Source organism: Cuculus canorus, chromosome 2 (genome assembly GCF_017976375.1).
Source record: "Cuculus canorus isolate bCucCan1 chromosome 2, bCucCan1.pri, whole genome shotgun sequence".
NCBI lineage: Eukaryota > Metazoa > Chordata > Aves > Cuculiformes > Cuculidae > Cuculus > Cuculus canorus.
In genome coordinates this window covers 128650236-128666566 of record NC_071402.1, presented here as the reverse complement: position 1 = coordinate 128666566, position 16331 = coordinate 128650236, and the positions used below count along the sequence as shown (strand labels likewise).

General features: G+C 43.3%; 1 protein-coding gene across 1 annotated transcript; it reads right to left on the bottom strand.

Annotated features, from left to right (window-relative positions):
• Window positions 1-14987: 14987 nt before the first annotated feature.
• On the bottom strand, window positions 14988-15548 carry FERD3L (Fer3 like bHLH transcription factor). The gene has a single exon (XM_009570842.2). It carries the CDS (start codon window positions 15546-15548, stop codon window positions 14988-14990), a length of 561 nt encoding a protein of 186 aa, XP_009569137.2.
• Between the last annotated feature and the right edge of the window lie 783 nt (window positions 15549-16331).

The window sequence follows — 16331 nt, the reverse complement described above, 5'->3', positions numbered from 1 at the left end:
TTATAATGCAGAAGTTTAAGAACTAATGTGTGCTTGATCTAGTGGTTACAGCTACAACGTTGCGCACCAATGTGTTGTGTGCATGCACACAAAGTACAACCAGGTTGCAATAGGCTGTTCAGTATTTCTCATACAGTGTGCACATACATACATCATAGTTAATCTCTCAGTGTTCACTCTGGTAAAACAGCAAATTCTCTCATTGCTGGGGATTTCTTAGGCTATTCAGCAATGTAGCTATTATATACGTGCGCACTCAGAAACAGGCTGCCTGATTGTTTTCAGTGTGGAAGTCTTCAGTCCGGTGTTTCCTCAGAAACTGTACCTTTTGTTTCAAAGCCCACTAGAGTCAGCTGAAGTTTTCCCACTAATTCCCATGGCCAGGTATTTAAATTCCTACAGATGCTAGGGGAGAGTCTGTTTGAGAACCCATGCCTTCTAAAGCAACAAGGGAACACCCAACAACTTTCCACACTGCCATTGTGGCTTGCTTCACGTTCAAAGCACGCCAGGAAGCGAGCTGAGAACTCTCACTGCGCCGTGGCACAAACCTCTGCAGAGCAAATGGGCAGAAAGGAATGAAAGCGGGGCCTATTTTTTTGTCTTCTTTCTCCTTTTCTTTATTCCCGTTCACGGCGGCAGATCATATCATCGAGGACGGGCAAGTTCCCCCGCGGCAGATAACGACGCGGGCGGCGGCTGTGCGGGCGGCGGCCACCGGAGGGCGCGATTCCCCCGGTCCCGCACGGCTCCCAGGTGAGTCGCTCCCGGCTCGGGCAGAGGGAGGCGGACATCCACCCGGCTCCTGCGGCAGCTCTCCACCCCAGTTTCATGGGAGTGAGATGCTACCTGCCCGCTCCCGGGATTGTTTGCACAAATTCAGAGAATCACAGAACCACTAGGTTGGAAAAGACCTCTAGGATCATCGAGTCCAACCATTCCTATCAACCATTAAACCATGTTCCTGAGCACCTTGTCTACCCGTCTCTTAAAATACCTCCAGGGATGGTGACTCCAGCAACTCCCTGAGCAGCCTCTGCCAGTGCCCAATGACCCTTTCTGTGAATTTTTTTTTTCTGATATCCAGCCTGAACCTCCCCTGGTGGAGCTTGAGACCATTCCCAGTTGTCCCGTCCCCTGTCTCTTGGGCGAAGAGGCCAGCTCCCTGCTCTCCACAACCTCCTTTCAGGTAGTTGTAGAGAGCAATAAGGTCTCCCCTCAGCCTCCTCTTCTCCAGGCTAAACAACTCCAGTTCTCTCAGCCGCTCCTCATAAGACTTATTCTCCATCCCCCTCACCAGCTTTGTTGCTCTTCTCTGGACACACTCCAGAGCCTCAACATCCTTCTTGTGGTGAGGGGTCCAGAACTGAACACAGTATTCGAGGTGCGGTCTCACCAGTGCCAAGTACAGACGGAGGATAACCTCCCTGGACCTGCTGGTCACACCATTTCTGATACAAGCCAAGAGACTATTGCAATTCCTTTAAAATCTCCATGTTTCAGTGAGCCTCGAGTGTTTTTTCCCCTTACCCGGGTGGATTCAGCAGGGATGGGGCAAGGGGGGATTGCGGGTGGGCACACGGAGCTTCTCCACCCTCCTCATTTGGAAGCTCTGGAAAATGCAAGGATAACATAGGAACCCTTCAAGAAATCGCTTCCGTTGTCAAAATCACTACAATAATATATATTTTATTCTTTAAACTTGTTCTGCCATTGCGATGTGGTCATTCATCTAAGAGCCCTGCAGGCTTGCTGGCACCAGAAGAGGTGACAATGACACTTTTTAATGCCGCTGAAGGAAAGCCTGGTCCCTTCCAGTGTTTCCCGGGCTCGGGGCTGTGGGGCTGCAGGGCTGTGGAGCTGCACCCCCTGCGCACGGGGTGGGATATTCGCCTCGGTGCAGGGCCAAGAAGTACCCATGCCACATTATCAAACCAACCATGCTGCATAGGAGACAGGCATCACAATAAATTAAGAGGGACTGTTTACAAAGGCTTGTAGTGATAGCACTAGGGGCAATGGGTATAAAATGGAGAAGGGCAGATTTAGACTAGACATAATGAAGAATTTCTTAGTGATGGGGGTGGTGACGCACTGGAACAGGTTGCCAAGGGAAGCTGTGGACACTTGATCCCTGGAGGTGTTCAAGGCCAGGTTGGATGGGGCCTTGGGCAGCCTGAGCTAGTGGGACATCCCTGCCCATGGCAGGAGGGTTGGAACTAGATGATCTTTAAGGTGCCTTCCAACCCAAACTATTCTGTGATTCTATGATTGTATGATTTGTTAAACTGTCTGGGCTAACATGCAATGGGCTGGTGTGAAGTGAAAAAAACTAGGACAGGTCCTGGATCTGAAGGCACTTACATGAGAGTCTTCTTGGGACTGGACCCCACCCAGCTACCCTGCTCCTGCTCACTATGTCTTCCCTTTTGCATTATTATTGTATTATTTGTATTACTGTGACTTGAAGGTCACCCAAGCTAAGAAGGGTTGAATTTACAAGTTTGGAAGATCATTGAAGGAAAGATGCAGAACAGGGCATGTCCCATTCAACATTAAAGTGAGAAAATGCATACTACGAACCCCATCTATTCATCATGAAATAGTATGTGACTATTTTAAGGGACTGATTGGAAGGAACATAAATGAGAAAAGGAAACAGTGAGGTAGTTGTAAAATGGTGTATTCTATGATACTAAGATCTGAAGTTACTTGAAATATGCATTTTAATATACATATTTTATTTTTTTATATTTGTATATGTTTTATTCAGCTCCAAAAATAATTCATGGCAGTGGATGGACCTTTTTAAGCAAAACATGAGTACCTCAGTGTAAGCCTGTGTGGTATTCTCTTCACTCTAGAGAAGACCAGTCCTTCCCATTGCAAGAGATCAACACATCTAATACTGTGGTGGAGCTCTGCCCCTAATTATGGCTCTGGGTCTTGTTTATGTGGTTTCGTGTCTAAATCTGAAAAGACTGCTTAGTAAAACAAGCTTATCTACACTCCAGGGGATAATAGTTATTTATATTAATAATGGAGTTTATTTACTATTTCAGCTCCTTTAATTTTTTTATTTTTTTTTTACTTTTCCATCTCTTCCATCTTTCCTGAACTATGTAAATATATCTTCTTCAGCACTTTTCCAGCTCCCACACATTACTTGAATCTATATATTCAATCTTTTAGTACACTTGGCCAATGGAAACTCAGGCCTTTTAACCACAAACGCTGCATTTTCTTCCAAGGTGGGGGAGGGCACACCTCGGGTGCAGATGATGGATAAAGTGCTCCACAAAGCCTTCTTCCTAGGAGTAGACTTAAACTCTCCCTGCAGCTCATGCATTTTCAGTCAGAATCCTAGAGCCAGAATTTTAGAACGGAAGTAGGCTTTTCCCCCATTAGCCATGTCTTCACTCTGGGGAAGATCCCCTTGTGCTTTCTATTCATTGTGGTCTCCTTTAGACTTACAGCTGCTCTTGGGATGTCAGAGAAGATGAAAAAAAGAGTCATGTAAGAAACAACCATGACTCACCAGAGCCCCAGAGGAGTTCATCAGAGAGTGTAATAGGCTCTCCTTCACCACTGAGGTAAGCAGAAAAGCCTGGTGTGAGGGAAAGGGCCTGGAAGGTTGTCCTAACATACACAATGCTCTCTTAGGCAAGTGGAAATGTTTTTTTTTTTTGATTGGTAGCCTGACTGAATGCCAGGTCTACCAGTGGGAACCCATCCACTTCCTCCTCCTCCTCCCACTGTCAGACCACACAGAGGCTGACCTTAATGATGCAGAGGAGGGGAGCCTGGAGGAGGAAGGTTCACAGAGGTGAACACTCATCTCATTCTTTTCACAGTTACCTTACCTCTAAGGACACCGACCTAGAACTAGAAGATTTTTTGAGGAGGCAAGGTTTTATCTCCATCTCTGCCAGGTTGCATTTCATTTCAGAAAGGGTGGTCAGGGTATAATAAAAAAATATGTATTCTTTCTAAGTGGGAAGATCATAATTATTTTGTGGTATGGACTATCTGCTATGATGCTAAAGATCTACTGTGCACAATTATCTCTCATTTTACAGCCCAAATTTCATTTGCTTACCTCTGGAAAATGTCCTGATGATTAGCCAGAGCACTTTGCTCACCAGAGATTGATCTGTCCACAGGTCCATATGCTAGTTTTAATTTCTGACCAAAAGTCATACAGAAGGTCACACAATAAAGCTGATCTAGAGCACAAATCTTTGTTACTAAACTCCTAGGGCAGTTTTCCAGAAGATTTAGTAGTTTATTAATATGTTAAAGTAAATCAACACATATTCACTTCTCATATATATATGCATGAGTCTGTCTATGTACTCTGATCTCTAGACAAACATCTGTACCTATGCTGTATTGTAAAATACCATATTGCTTCTGTCTTGAAAAATATCTTCCTCAAACATATTCTCGTGCCAAAAACTACTATCTGACCTTGCAGCACTAAAAATAGTTCATGTCAGAAGCAGAGGAATATTAATTTCTTATTTTAGAACATTTGTGCTTTCATTCATTAAGGATTTGGTCCAAAATCCTTTGATGTCAAGGGAAAGTTTCAGTGGGCTTTGGATCAAGCCTTAAAATGGGTCAATTAAACTTTAAATAAAATAAAAGTGAAAACAGGTCCAGCTTGAGAGTATTGCTGAATAAAAAGAAATATTTAAGAGAGGCTGCCTTTACAGTAAAGGGTCAGTCATTGTCCCTTAATGTTTAGCTGAATTTGTGGAATTTTCCATAATTAAGAAATAATCCTTTGCATGAAGGTTGGAATTTGTTTTCAGTCTTCAAAACATCCACATTCCACTTCAGGTAGAATTGTTGTTGTTATAGTATGACAACATAGGAAGCAAAAGATGATTTGAGCTCAGTGGTATATCTGTGGGCTGGACACTAGGCAGCGAGGTATGGTCTAGATTTTCAAAGTCGAAGCAGAGCCTTAATTCCAAAATAACTCTCCTGACCACAGTATGTTCAGGTTTATGTCTCAATTCATATTCAACAAGTTAATGAATTTTTCCAATATCTGTTCTAATGTTATTCTTTGTTGTTACACGCTTCACAAATGGGCTAATGCAGCTCTTGGTGACAGAAGATATAATTAATTTAAAGGCGAGGATGTGTACTGGAATATAGCAAGGGCTTTATTACAAAACACTGACATTTACACCTTCAATTGGTAATTCTTTTCTCTACAACACTACATAGTATTTAACAGAATCCTTTTTAATAAAAAAAAGCAGACAATATAAAAACAAGCTACAGTTTCACGGTGTTTACTGCGTTGCTTCCTTGTATTCATTGTATCAGTGGTTTGGGTAATTTAAATGATGTATGTCTGCAGGAATTTTTGCTGAATGGGGATTATTTGACAGTAAAATGGTCATCGTTCCTTTCAAAGAGATAGAAGTTTGATCAATTATATTGCAATGACTTACAGCCACATGCTATCTACAATGACATTTATGATCTATTTTGGTTATCCCCAGATGGCCTTCAACCTAGTTATTATCAGCCAACATGTTAAACATTTGGTCAGTGGAGAACCTTTAGTGTCTTGGAAAGACTCATGAAGTTGTCTTCTGGCCAGATTCCACTATGGGTAACTACAACTTTATCTGCATACAACGAATGTAATTGAGTGGCTGTGGTGTGGCATGCTGTCATTTGGCTTAATTTCAATCAAGTAAGATAATTTTCTGTATTTTCTTTCCTATAACACTCTGTCATGTTGCTGTACAAAGTGAAACAGCTGCTACATTCTCCTTCTCAAAGACACATCCCAGAATGGACTGTCTCTTTTGAGAAGACAAAGTAGCTTCTAGTTCTGCAACACCAAATCCCTCCATCTGTGGCTTCATGTTGTCAGTTCATTGCAGGAACTAATTGTCTGGTCTAGATGTCAAACTATCTGATTTGTTAGTGTAGCTGGCAGGTTAACTGTCTAAGTCTTCCCATTTCTGCACAGTATTCACTGTGGGTAGTAAATTTCATCCAAAAAAAGAAGAAAAATAACCATATTTAAAGATTAGATGCACTGTTGGGAAATTAAGTTTTTAATGTGAAATTTGATGTATAATAGGAGGTACGTTGTAATTGCTCACAACTGGGGTAAGGGGCCTACCCAAAGGCCTGAAGACAGGAGGGAAAAAGGTTATACAGTCACTCAGCTATCACTACAAGAAATAGTCCTTCACAGTGCAGCTCAGATTGGGTTCCACTTGGCTGGACAGCAGCTCTGTTGGTGAAGGACTTGGGGGTCTTGGTGGACAACAGACTCAACATGAGTAAACAATGCTGAGGTACATCAAGAAGGGCATCAACAGCAGAGATAAAGAAGTCATTATCCCACTCTACCCAGCGCTTGTCAGGCTGCACCTGGAGTACCGCATTCAGTTTTGGTCCCCACTATATAAAAAAGATGTGGACAGGCTGCAGACGGTCCAGAGAAGGGCCACTAAGAGGATCCGAGGGCTAGAAAATGTACCATAAAAAGTAAGGCTGAGAGAACTGTGTTTGTTCAGCCTTGAGAGGAGAAGTCTTAGGGGACAAGTTATTACTGGGTACCAATACATAAAAGGTGTCTACCAAGAAGACGGAGATTCCCTTTTTAAGACGAGTCACATGGAAAAGGCAAGGGGTAATGGGTATAAACTGCTCTTGGGGAAATTCTGACTGGAAAAGAAGAAATTTTTTAACTATGAGAACAGTTTAACATTGGAACAATCCCCCCAGCGAAGTGGTGGATTCCTCTAAACCTGACACTTATAAGGCTCAGCTTGACAGAGTCTGGGCCATCTCATTTAACCTATGTATCACCTAAAAACTTTGAACCAGATGATTCCTGAGGTCTCCTCCAACCTGGCATTCTATGACTCTATGGTTCTATGTTCTCATAGACCTGGTGTAGATCAGAAGCAAGCTATATTGCTATAAAAAGATAGAAGATTCTTTTTCATTCCTTGTGGTTATGCGAGCTTTTGTATTTCTTCACATACACCCCTTCTAAACTGTTCACTGAGGAAAAAAAAGGATTTCCATTGCTCATTATGTCATAGAATTTAGCAAAATATTACATGACAAAAAACTGCCATTAAACTTTGCTCAAGAGAATTTGAAAATGATATCTGAAATCCACACTAGAATAGTTGCTGCTGCAAGGGCTCAAAAAGAGAAGGGAATGGATTAGGGGCTCCCTAATAGCAGCTATGGCACCACCAGTGATGCAGATAACATCATCCCATTTGCAGTACAGATGCAGGGACCAATGCCATACAGGTAGTAGTAGCATTATGCATAGAGGAGAAAGAAACCACAGCAAATGTAGCTTGTGCTTTCCCTAGATTTTCACTGGCTAGGAAATCTGCACTGTGCTGCCAGTATTTCCACCATGCTGGTGGGAAAGTAAAAATGTTATCATTAGATGTTTTCAGCAAAAGAAAAGACTTTCAGAATAAGGTCTCCTCTTTTCATCTCTGAGATCACAGTGCATCTTTGAGGTGATATTGGGTGTTCTGTGGTATGGAAGTGATACAGAAAGCTTCCTGATAAATAATGCTAGTGACCCATACCTTCATGAGAAGTGTGTTTTGGGAGGAGAGGCAAAATTGAAAAAGGTATTATCAGAAATTTTCACTTTGAATGCAGATCTCAACAATGCATTACGTTTTTCTAGCTTGGAGGCAAAACCCACTGACTTTGTACTCCAAAAGCCTCTCCAGTCAAAGCCTTGGCTTGTACGCTAGAGTCATCGAAGGATTTGCCTAATGAGACAGTGAAGATTCATGCTTTTACTGCTCCCATGAAAAATATGAGAAACCTCTGGGTTTTTTTTCAGGAAACATGCTTGTATATTTTGAATATGAGGAGTACCATATGTACTCAACACAGCTCCGGTAGAACTCTCTCCGAGGGCAAACCCCATGCTTTTAACAACACAGAACTTCCTCAGTATAATGTACTTCAGTCTATTGGTATGGCAGTTGTGATCTGAGGGGAGATACTATAATCATTTAGTTCCTGGATGTGTGGAACACATAACTGTGAGAACTGAGTTATGCTGTCATAAACCCATGCACGGTTGACAGAGTAAAGAAATGGGTATGTGCATATCTCCATATTTAATATTTTGGGGTTGGTAATGGTGTTTTCAGCAACAGGACTTGAACTCCATCTTAACAAAGCTGGGTTTAGTAGTTCAAGCAGAGTTATTGGTACTTTGGTGAAAGCTGCATTTGCTTATGATTAAAATTCAGGTTCTCAATGTCAAGGAGGTGGCACCTGATGAGGACCTAAACTATCAGTTTAATCATATTTGGCAACATCAAGATATCTGCCTTAGATGTAGTATGAAATGAATTCCACACATCTTCAAGTAAGGCAGGAAAAGAACTGAGGTAGTCCTTCATTTCACAGTCTCTCAATCATCTTTTGCATTTTTTTCCTTTATTTTTTTTTCCATGACTATTATTCATCATTCTTGAACTTCTCTTGCATCTAGTAGTTTGCAGAGTTGTAAGAGTCAAGGATGTTGCAGTTACTGCAGTATTCTGCTGTATTATTAAAATGTTGTTAAAAATAGATTAAAACATCTTTCTGCATGTGCTCTGAATTCTCTTTATTTTTTTTGTTTCCAATGTGATAAAATTAAAAACAAAAATGTGAACTACTTAAAAGTATAAGCACTTCGAAATGTCTCAGATGATATTGCTGAGCCCTAAATCTCTGATTCAGTTCAAAGTTATTTAAGAATAATTTTTAAATTATTCCTGTACTCTGGAAGTTCCCCGCCAGCTCAATGGCTTAGTTATGTACATTATTCATGGAAGCTTAGATGGCCAAAATCAGGTCCAAGAGCACCTTGAAACATCTGAAACACTTCAGCGTTTGGATAATTATGTACTTTGGGGGCCAACCCACATTTCTCTTTGGAAAGTGTTTCCTCTTTATGGCTGCAGACAACAGATGGATCATATGATCTCTGCATTTGGAAAGATGGCATAATTCTGGCAGACTGTCAGTGAAGTGAAGGGGGCTGATTTCAGATCCTCATTAAGAAAATATACAACTACCAAAAGTGGACTGAATGGCAGAATGTGATCACTGGCGCCAGCTTTAATAGAAATTGTAACACACTGTTGCAACATGAAATCTGATGTGCTGTGGCTGGATCTAGTTCTACAGGATTTTGCGTTCATTTTTCAAACAAATGTTTTTTTAAAGGAGACATTTTTTGTATTGCAAGGGCTCTCGTTTGCCAAAAGAGAGAGAAGCAGAGCAGTGGAGGGGTTAAAAGCAAATTCAAAGGGCCACCAGTTCTAAGGTTGTAGTGGAGCTTTGTCGTGTCTTCCTTTACACTTGCAGAAGTTTCTGTGTGTTGTCTGTGCATTGAAAATTTTCTTTATATTTTTAATCTCACTGTATTTATTAGGGTGGGTGCTTTTTGCAACTGGCATTTAAAATAGAAACACCTTCTGGAGACAGCATGGCTCCTTCCTGCTGCAGGGCTCTGGGAGCAAGGCCAGATTACCACAGACAAGCAGCCCTGTCAAGCACCTAAGATCTTGAGTAGGAATCCCAGGGCACTGAAAAGTGCAGAGCAGTTTTCCAGCAATACTGGATATGAGCAGTAAACACACTGTAATCACTGCTCCCTGCTGAAGAAAAAAGGGCTACAGCACACCTTCATTTCACCATCAATGACTAAAGTAATGGCTTCAGGTCACAACTTTTTAATGATCCTTCTTTCAGCAGTGACCTCCAAAAAAATCAGGACCTTTATGTGGTGTCTCATCTTTGTCATACAAGAAGAAAATGATCCTAAATCGCTGGCTGTTTTGAAAATATTTAAGCTATCTTTTATCTAGACCAGAGTTATCATCCGTCCCACATGAACCTGAACAAGCAGTGACAATATTTGGTGTGTTACATGTATTCCTGGATCCTTTGTGCTATATTCATCACTCTGTTCTCTGATAACAGTGTACATTTTGAAGGGCAGAATTCATTAACAAAATTAAACACTGTATAGTAAGTAAACAGTGCTATAAAAAAACCATCAACATGTGAATTAATTTCTCCTCCTTTCTTTATGGTGAAGACCCTCCATGCACAGTTTTCCCCTTTTCTGTGTAGAAAATCATAACATGCACAACCTTCCCTTGAAACTCTATAAGCCATGGTGGAAGATGGAACTGGAAGTAGCATGGACAACTATTATCTTTCTTCTGTTTTCAGAGCTAATGAGAGACAGTTAAACCAACAGCAGGCTCTTTATCTGTCTTTTTGAAATTATGGCAGACAGAAGACAAAAGCATAAGCAGGCCTAGCCAGGGTGCCTGACCACTTTGGTTTGAAATAATGCTGTATGTGACAGCAGTGAAGCCTATCCTCCTGCATTACAATAACTCTATGTGGGAATCATTTAAAATCCTTCATTTTAGGAAGGGATAGTCTGAGTCACAGTTGTGGCACTGAAACCTTTGAGAGCAGTATAAGCCACACAAAGATAATGTAAGGCACACAAAAATTTGAATCTATTACAGTACGCATTCATGTTAAAACTGAGCCCTTAGAACTCAAAAATAACGATTATAGGACTGTTCTCATGCTTTGACTTTTTTGAAGGAATAGGAATTTCAGGTGTGAAATTGGACTGTCACTGGTGATCAGTAGCTGTGAAAAATTTTAGGAGCTTGAAATTTAGTGCCAAACAGACCAAACACTACCCCTGAAGCAAGGACGTAGAAGGGTAAAAGTCGAATCTGGATGAAATAAAGGCAAATTTAAAAATAATATCTGAACTGCAATTCTTAAACAACTACTTTTTTCAGGCAATTGCTATTGTATATTTTTATTTGGTCAGTTATTTTATTCTGGGTACACTGTTGTGATGAATACTCATTTCAATACCTCAAACAAGCATGCTGTTTTGGAGTAAAATTTAAGAGAAAACTCAACTGATTATATTCAGCAACTTCTTTAGAGAAGATGACTTTTAATGCACTACAAAAGGATTATAATTGGCACATCTGTCCACCCTCATAACTTTTCTGGTGTATAAGTAATAGGAAAAGCTTAGCAGTCAGCGTTGCAGATTGGTAGTATTCAAGCCTTGCAAAACCAACAATTTTTTGTGAAAATGGTGACTCAGTATGCACAGCAGTCACATTTTAAGGCTCAGAATTTTGGCAATTTTTTATTTCAAAAGCCAAAAAAAATCCATGTTCATTGAAAGGACCAAAAGGGCTATGTAGAAAATGTCTTTGAGAAGCATAACTGAACAGAAGGAGAAGATAAGTAAAGAACTCTGTTCTATCACTTTTGTTTAGTACCCCCATTACTTCAAAACCAAATTTATTTTAACGTTTGTAAAAGAGAAAAGAAGTGTTGTTGAACTAAGATTTCACTTATCAAGTTTCATCCTGGAGGGAACTTTTATAGCCAAGTTATAAACCCTCGACACTAGAGTGTTTATAATGGAAATGCTGACAAATGTGATAATAAACACCAATCATGAGGCCATAGTAAGTGGTCAGAACGTGGATGCAGGAGTTTGCAGTGCTATCATAATATTTTGTTCTGTTTCCAGCACTAATTTGCTTAAACCTGCTTTAAGGTTGAGCAGCTGTAAAACAAAATCAGTCTTACTACAGATTGAAAAATCATTTGATTATTTATACTTCTCTTAGAAAGCTTGGAAATGCCTCTCAAATATGATTTCATTTAGACTTATTTTTTGGTTTACATATCTGAATACTAATCGTAATATGATAGCTTCAAAGGAACTCAACTTTTTACCAAAAGGCCTCCTTCAGTGAGCAAAGAGAATATAAACAAACTGCCTCAGACCAGGATCTAAAAATGGGCTATGATCAAACAGCTCTAAGGCTTTAAAAAACCCCTTATTATCTTTTCCCAGAAGTAATTGACACTGTCAGTTTTTGTTCTTAATGCAGTGATAATGGTTTGGTGCTTTGGGGAGACCAAAGATCGGAGTTGGCCTCAGCCTTGGTGGCAGCAGGGTTTCTGAGCAAGGGAAAGGCCTTTCACTACAGTGGGTGAAATCCTAGCCTCACTGAGTAATATCTCGCAGAAGCTAGCGGTAGTTTTGCACTTACTTCATTAAGGTCATGGTTTCACTGGCTTCCCAAGCCTGACATGCTGATTTATTGCACTGTAAGATGCAGCTATCTTGGATAGAGACAAGGGTGAGGGGGGAAGGGACCCCACAGTCTTGTTATTTCAAGGAGATGGGATTGCGCTCCAGAAAAGGGCTTGTTTATGTTCTTAACAGACTAAGCTTCTAGGACTTCAACAACATCCTCATGGGCCAAGCGATGGGTCAGCGTGGTAGCTCATTGTTTCATTGAGCTCTTCATGGACATAAGGGTATGCTTTAGTTTTAATACAGATGTATAAGAAAAATGTGCACCTAGACTACCATTCTAGTAAATCTTTGCCTGTTTGCAAAGGCATGAAATATAAAGATTTAAAGCCCCCTTCATCAGGTTCTCAGCTTCTATAAATCAACGTGTGGCCAAGAGGCTCCTCCAACGTCTTTGGTGCAACACAAAGTGTATCTCAATACTTTATCTGTGCTGTTTGCATATTGTGTACATTGGCTTACAACACGACTGCATTTTGAAAATTGAATGTTATTTTTAGAATCAGTGGCTCATATAAGAATGTTACTACTGTTCTATACTGCTGCCGAATTTTTTCAGTGATCTGTTAAAAACCAGGATTCATGATGCAAGATCCAGATTTTGACTTGTATTTAAAAATAAAACATTCTCTTTCTGCTTCTCTCTAGTTTTTAACATAAGTATGGAAAAACCTTGGATCTTGAACAAATTCCAATGTTTTGTTATTAAACCAAAAAGAGAAAACCAATAATTTTTGAATTATCTGTTACAGGCATGTTTACATTATGAATCTCTTAACTCAAGACTCTGTGTGCTGTAGAGTTCTAATTTTATCCAGCAACGTGAGCAAGAAAAAATAGGAAAAGATACATAATCATGCTGCGGAAAGCACAGCTGTGCAGAGATCACAGAGAAATAGTGCTAAGGAGTGAATTGAATTGCATCTTTCATTGCCCTTAAAGAATCTGCCTTCATGTTTGAGACAGTTGTAACAGTAAAATGCATCTGGGTCATGTGAACAGTTGTTGATTTTGGAACATTGTTCATTCTTAGTTCCTTTTCTCCTGTTATTTTTAGCAAAAAACCTCCACCCCACAACAAAACCATCTGAAGAGGTGAAACACCCCAGTTTCTAGAGAGAATCCAGCTGCATTAACTATCCAGCTGCCTCTTGGAAAAAAAGCGTTCTGACAACTGGAGAGCAGATGCAATGCATGGAGTCAGGGAGGTCAACGAAAACAAGTGGAAAAAGAAACCAAGAAAACAAGTGAAAAGGGAAAGAATATTAGACTATTAATTCAGGGTATTAGATCACACATGATAATATTAAAGTGAATGGAATGAGAAAAAGATGAATCACCACCAGAGCTGACAAAACACGAGATGAGAAATCAAAGAGAGATTACAGTGGGATTCAGATTTTAGCCATACTAGTCTGAATCCAAGGTAAATTTTGATTTCCCTAATATAATGACAATTTAATGTAGTGGAGACAAAAGTTGTCTTGTGAAGTTCTGCAGAACCGCTGCCCTGGGTGGGACATTTGCTCCCAAGTTTAATTCAGGCTGGACTGGGCCGCTTGTCGCCTCCCTGCTGCAAATAAGGGGAGAAATCCAAGTTTTTTTTCCCCGCAGCAGCGAGGGAAAGTGCCAGCAGCTGGGAGAGCCGGGAGAGGAGCGGAAAAGGCAGAGGCACATCAGGAAGGGCCGGGGAGGCTTTTGGAGGCGGATTCCCGGGCCCTTGCCCCGCTGCCAGCCCGCACGGCCCCGGGCTCTCGGGGGGGCTCTCGCCCTTCTGAACGAGCGGCCGCGAGGCGTTAGGAGATGGCGCTATAAACAAACACAACCCAGATCCCTCTGTGGACTCTGACTCCATCCCAGGCTACAGTCGGCCCGGGCTTCTCCCTTCCCTCTCGCTCTGGCCTTTCGGATTTTATTTATCTAGTTTATCTCCTTGCAGAAACGAAACATGGGGGAAATCCAGTGAAAGGCGAAAAGGTCTTCTCTCGACCTGCTCAAAATCAAAGCTCTCAAGTGTTCATTCTCAAGGAGGGCGCAGCCCCATCCCGCCGGTGCCGGGGAGGCCGCGGGGCGGCTCGGACAGACACACGGCCCGGCTGTGCTGCCCCGCCCCGTGCCCGGTCCCGCCCCGCCGCTCCGGGCGAGCATCAGCGCCCGCCGCCCACACGCAAGGACGGGCTTGGTCCCCCCGCAAGAAAACCGGGACAGCAAACGGTTGCGTCCAGATGTTCTGCTTTACTGGCCCTGTGACACACGGCATGGATTTGGCAGTCTGGATTTCAAAGAAAAGGGAGTTGTTTATTATTATTAAAAAAAAAAAAAAAAATCAGGAAGAGCTAGGGAAAAATGCACACGCCGAGATTTTCGTAGTCCCTGGCTGGCAGCTGGGCAGGCAACTGAATCCCCTGGAAGCCCCCTCCGCAAATCGAACCGGCTCTGCTGCCCGGCCAAGGCGAGAGATTAAAACCTTTCAAAGCGAGTAGGCGACGCAACAACAACCAAAAGGCCCCGAACCTTCCTTTCCCTCCCCTTTCCTTTACAACGAGTGTATCAGCAAATCTACACGTAGTGAACCTCTCCATCCCTCCGGTTCGCTCCCCTTTCCCCCGCCCCCATCGCACGCTTCTCCAAACCCTCCTCGTTTTGCATCCTGCACCTCATCCTGTCCTGCCTGCGGCGTGAGAAGCCGAGGCAGGAGCGTCCCGAGGCGGGAGGAGTCCGGGGCCACCTGCTTGGTGCCCTGGGTGTTGTCCAGCCCCCAGACCCTCCCGCTGGGTCCCGGTGCTCCCTAGCTCGCCTCCTGCCTGCTGCAGTCATCCAGGAGCTCGGTCATGAAGGAAATGTACACTATGGCCAGGCGCAGGGTCTCTATTCGGGAGAGCCTCTTTTCGTAGGCGAAGGTGGGCACCTTCTTCCTCAGCTGATCAAACGCCTCGTTGAGGTTGAACATCCTCTTCCTCTCCCGTATGTTGGCAGCCTGGCGCTGGGCGTAGGTGATAATTCGTTTTCTCCTGGGTCTGTCCAGGAGGGAAGCGCTCTGCATCCTCTCTTCCTCCTCCTCCTCGTCGTCTTCAGGATCTCCGAAGTCAGCCAGAGGCAGCCCTCGGGCCATCCCCTCCCGCAGCGACAGGGCTCTGTCCCCGAGGGAAGGCCCAGAGGTGACCTCGCAGAGCCGCAGGCTTGGCCCAGCCGGAGGGGGACCCTGGGGAGCTCCCAGGGAGAGGTCGGCCACGAAATCCAGCACGGAGGCGCCCAGCAGCCCCTCCGGGCAGGGCACTTGCGGGGCTCTGCCGTGCAGCTCATCCAGCAGCCCCGGGCGCTGGTGGGCTGGGAAGAGCCTGGCTGACATCTTATTTCAGAGAGGGCTTAAACTGGTCCCCCCATCCCCAGCCCCAGCGGCGTTAATATTTATAACCCTCCGGATAACAGGATTAGCAGAACTAGAAAGAGCGGCTGTAAAATTTCTCGCCGTGATGCTGATGAGAGGAGACACGCAGCCCCCTCGGGGACGCGTGGATGCTCCCGAGAGAGGAGTCCCCAGCGGGTCAATCCTGTCACAGCGATCAAGGACAGTTCCTTCTTGGCAAAACCCTCCGCTCTTACCTGCTGAGCACTTTTGTCTCTTCTTACACACCCGCAACCAAACGATTTTCAGCCTCTTTAAAGCCCGCAGCGGCAGAGCCGGGGCTCCGCTGGGCTTGTTTTCCTGGTTTCTGTCGGGATCTCTGAACCCTGAGAGCCAGCCTGACAATTGATGTCAGGCAAGTGCATGTATGCTTTTAATGATGTCCTGAAGAGAGGACCTGCACGCAGAGGGTCACCGGGGAATGTTTACCCTGTATCCCGGCGCGCTGGGAGCTGAATGACAGGACCTCCATTAGCCTAAGCAAGCATTGTAGGGGACCCGATATTGCATTCCCAGTGGTAACTGTTGGAATCGCTTCTCCATTGCCCCTAAATCCCCTTCAACTAGAGTTCAAACATCTTTCCAGAGTGGCAGTAAAAGCCTGCTTCATAAAGCTCATTTCGGTTCAGACAATCTCAAAGCACTTGCTCTGAAACTCCTTCCTCCTGCCCATGGGACAAGGATAAGCGAGCCCTAGTTAGGGCAGCGGTTGCTCTTACACCTTCG

Bases quoted from the DNA above. Each gene is read 5' to 3' on its own strand.
- FERD3L (XM_009570842.2), bottom strand. From the start codon at position 15,548: ATGTCAGCCAGGCTCTTCCCAGCCCACCAGCGCCCGGGGCTGCTGGAT.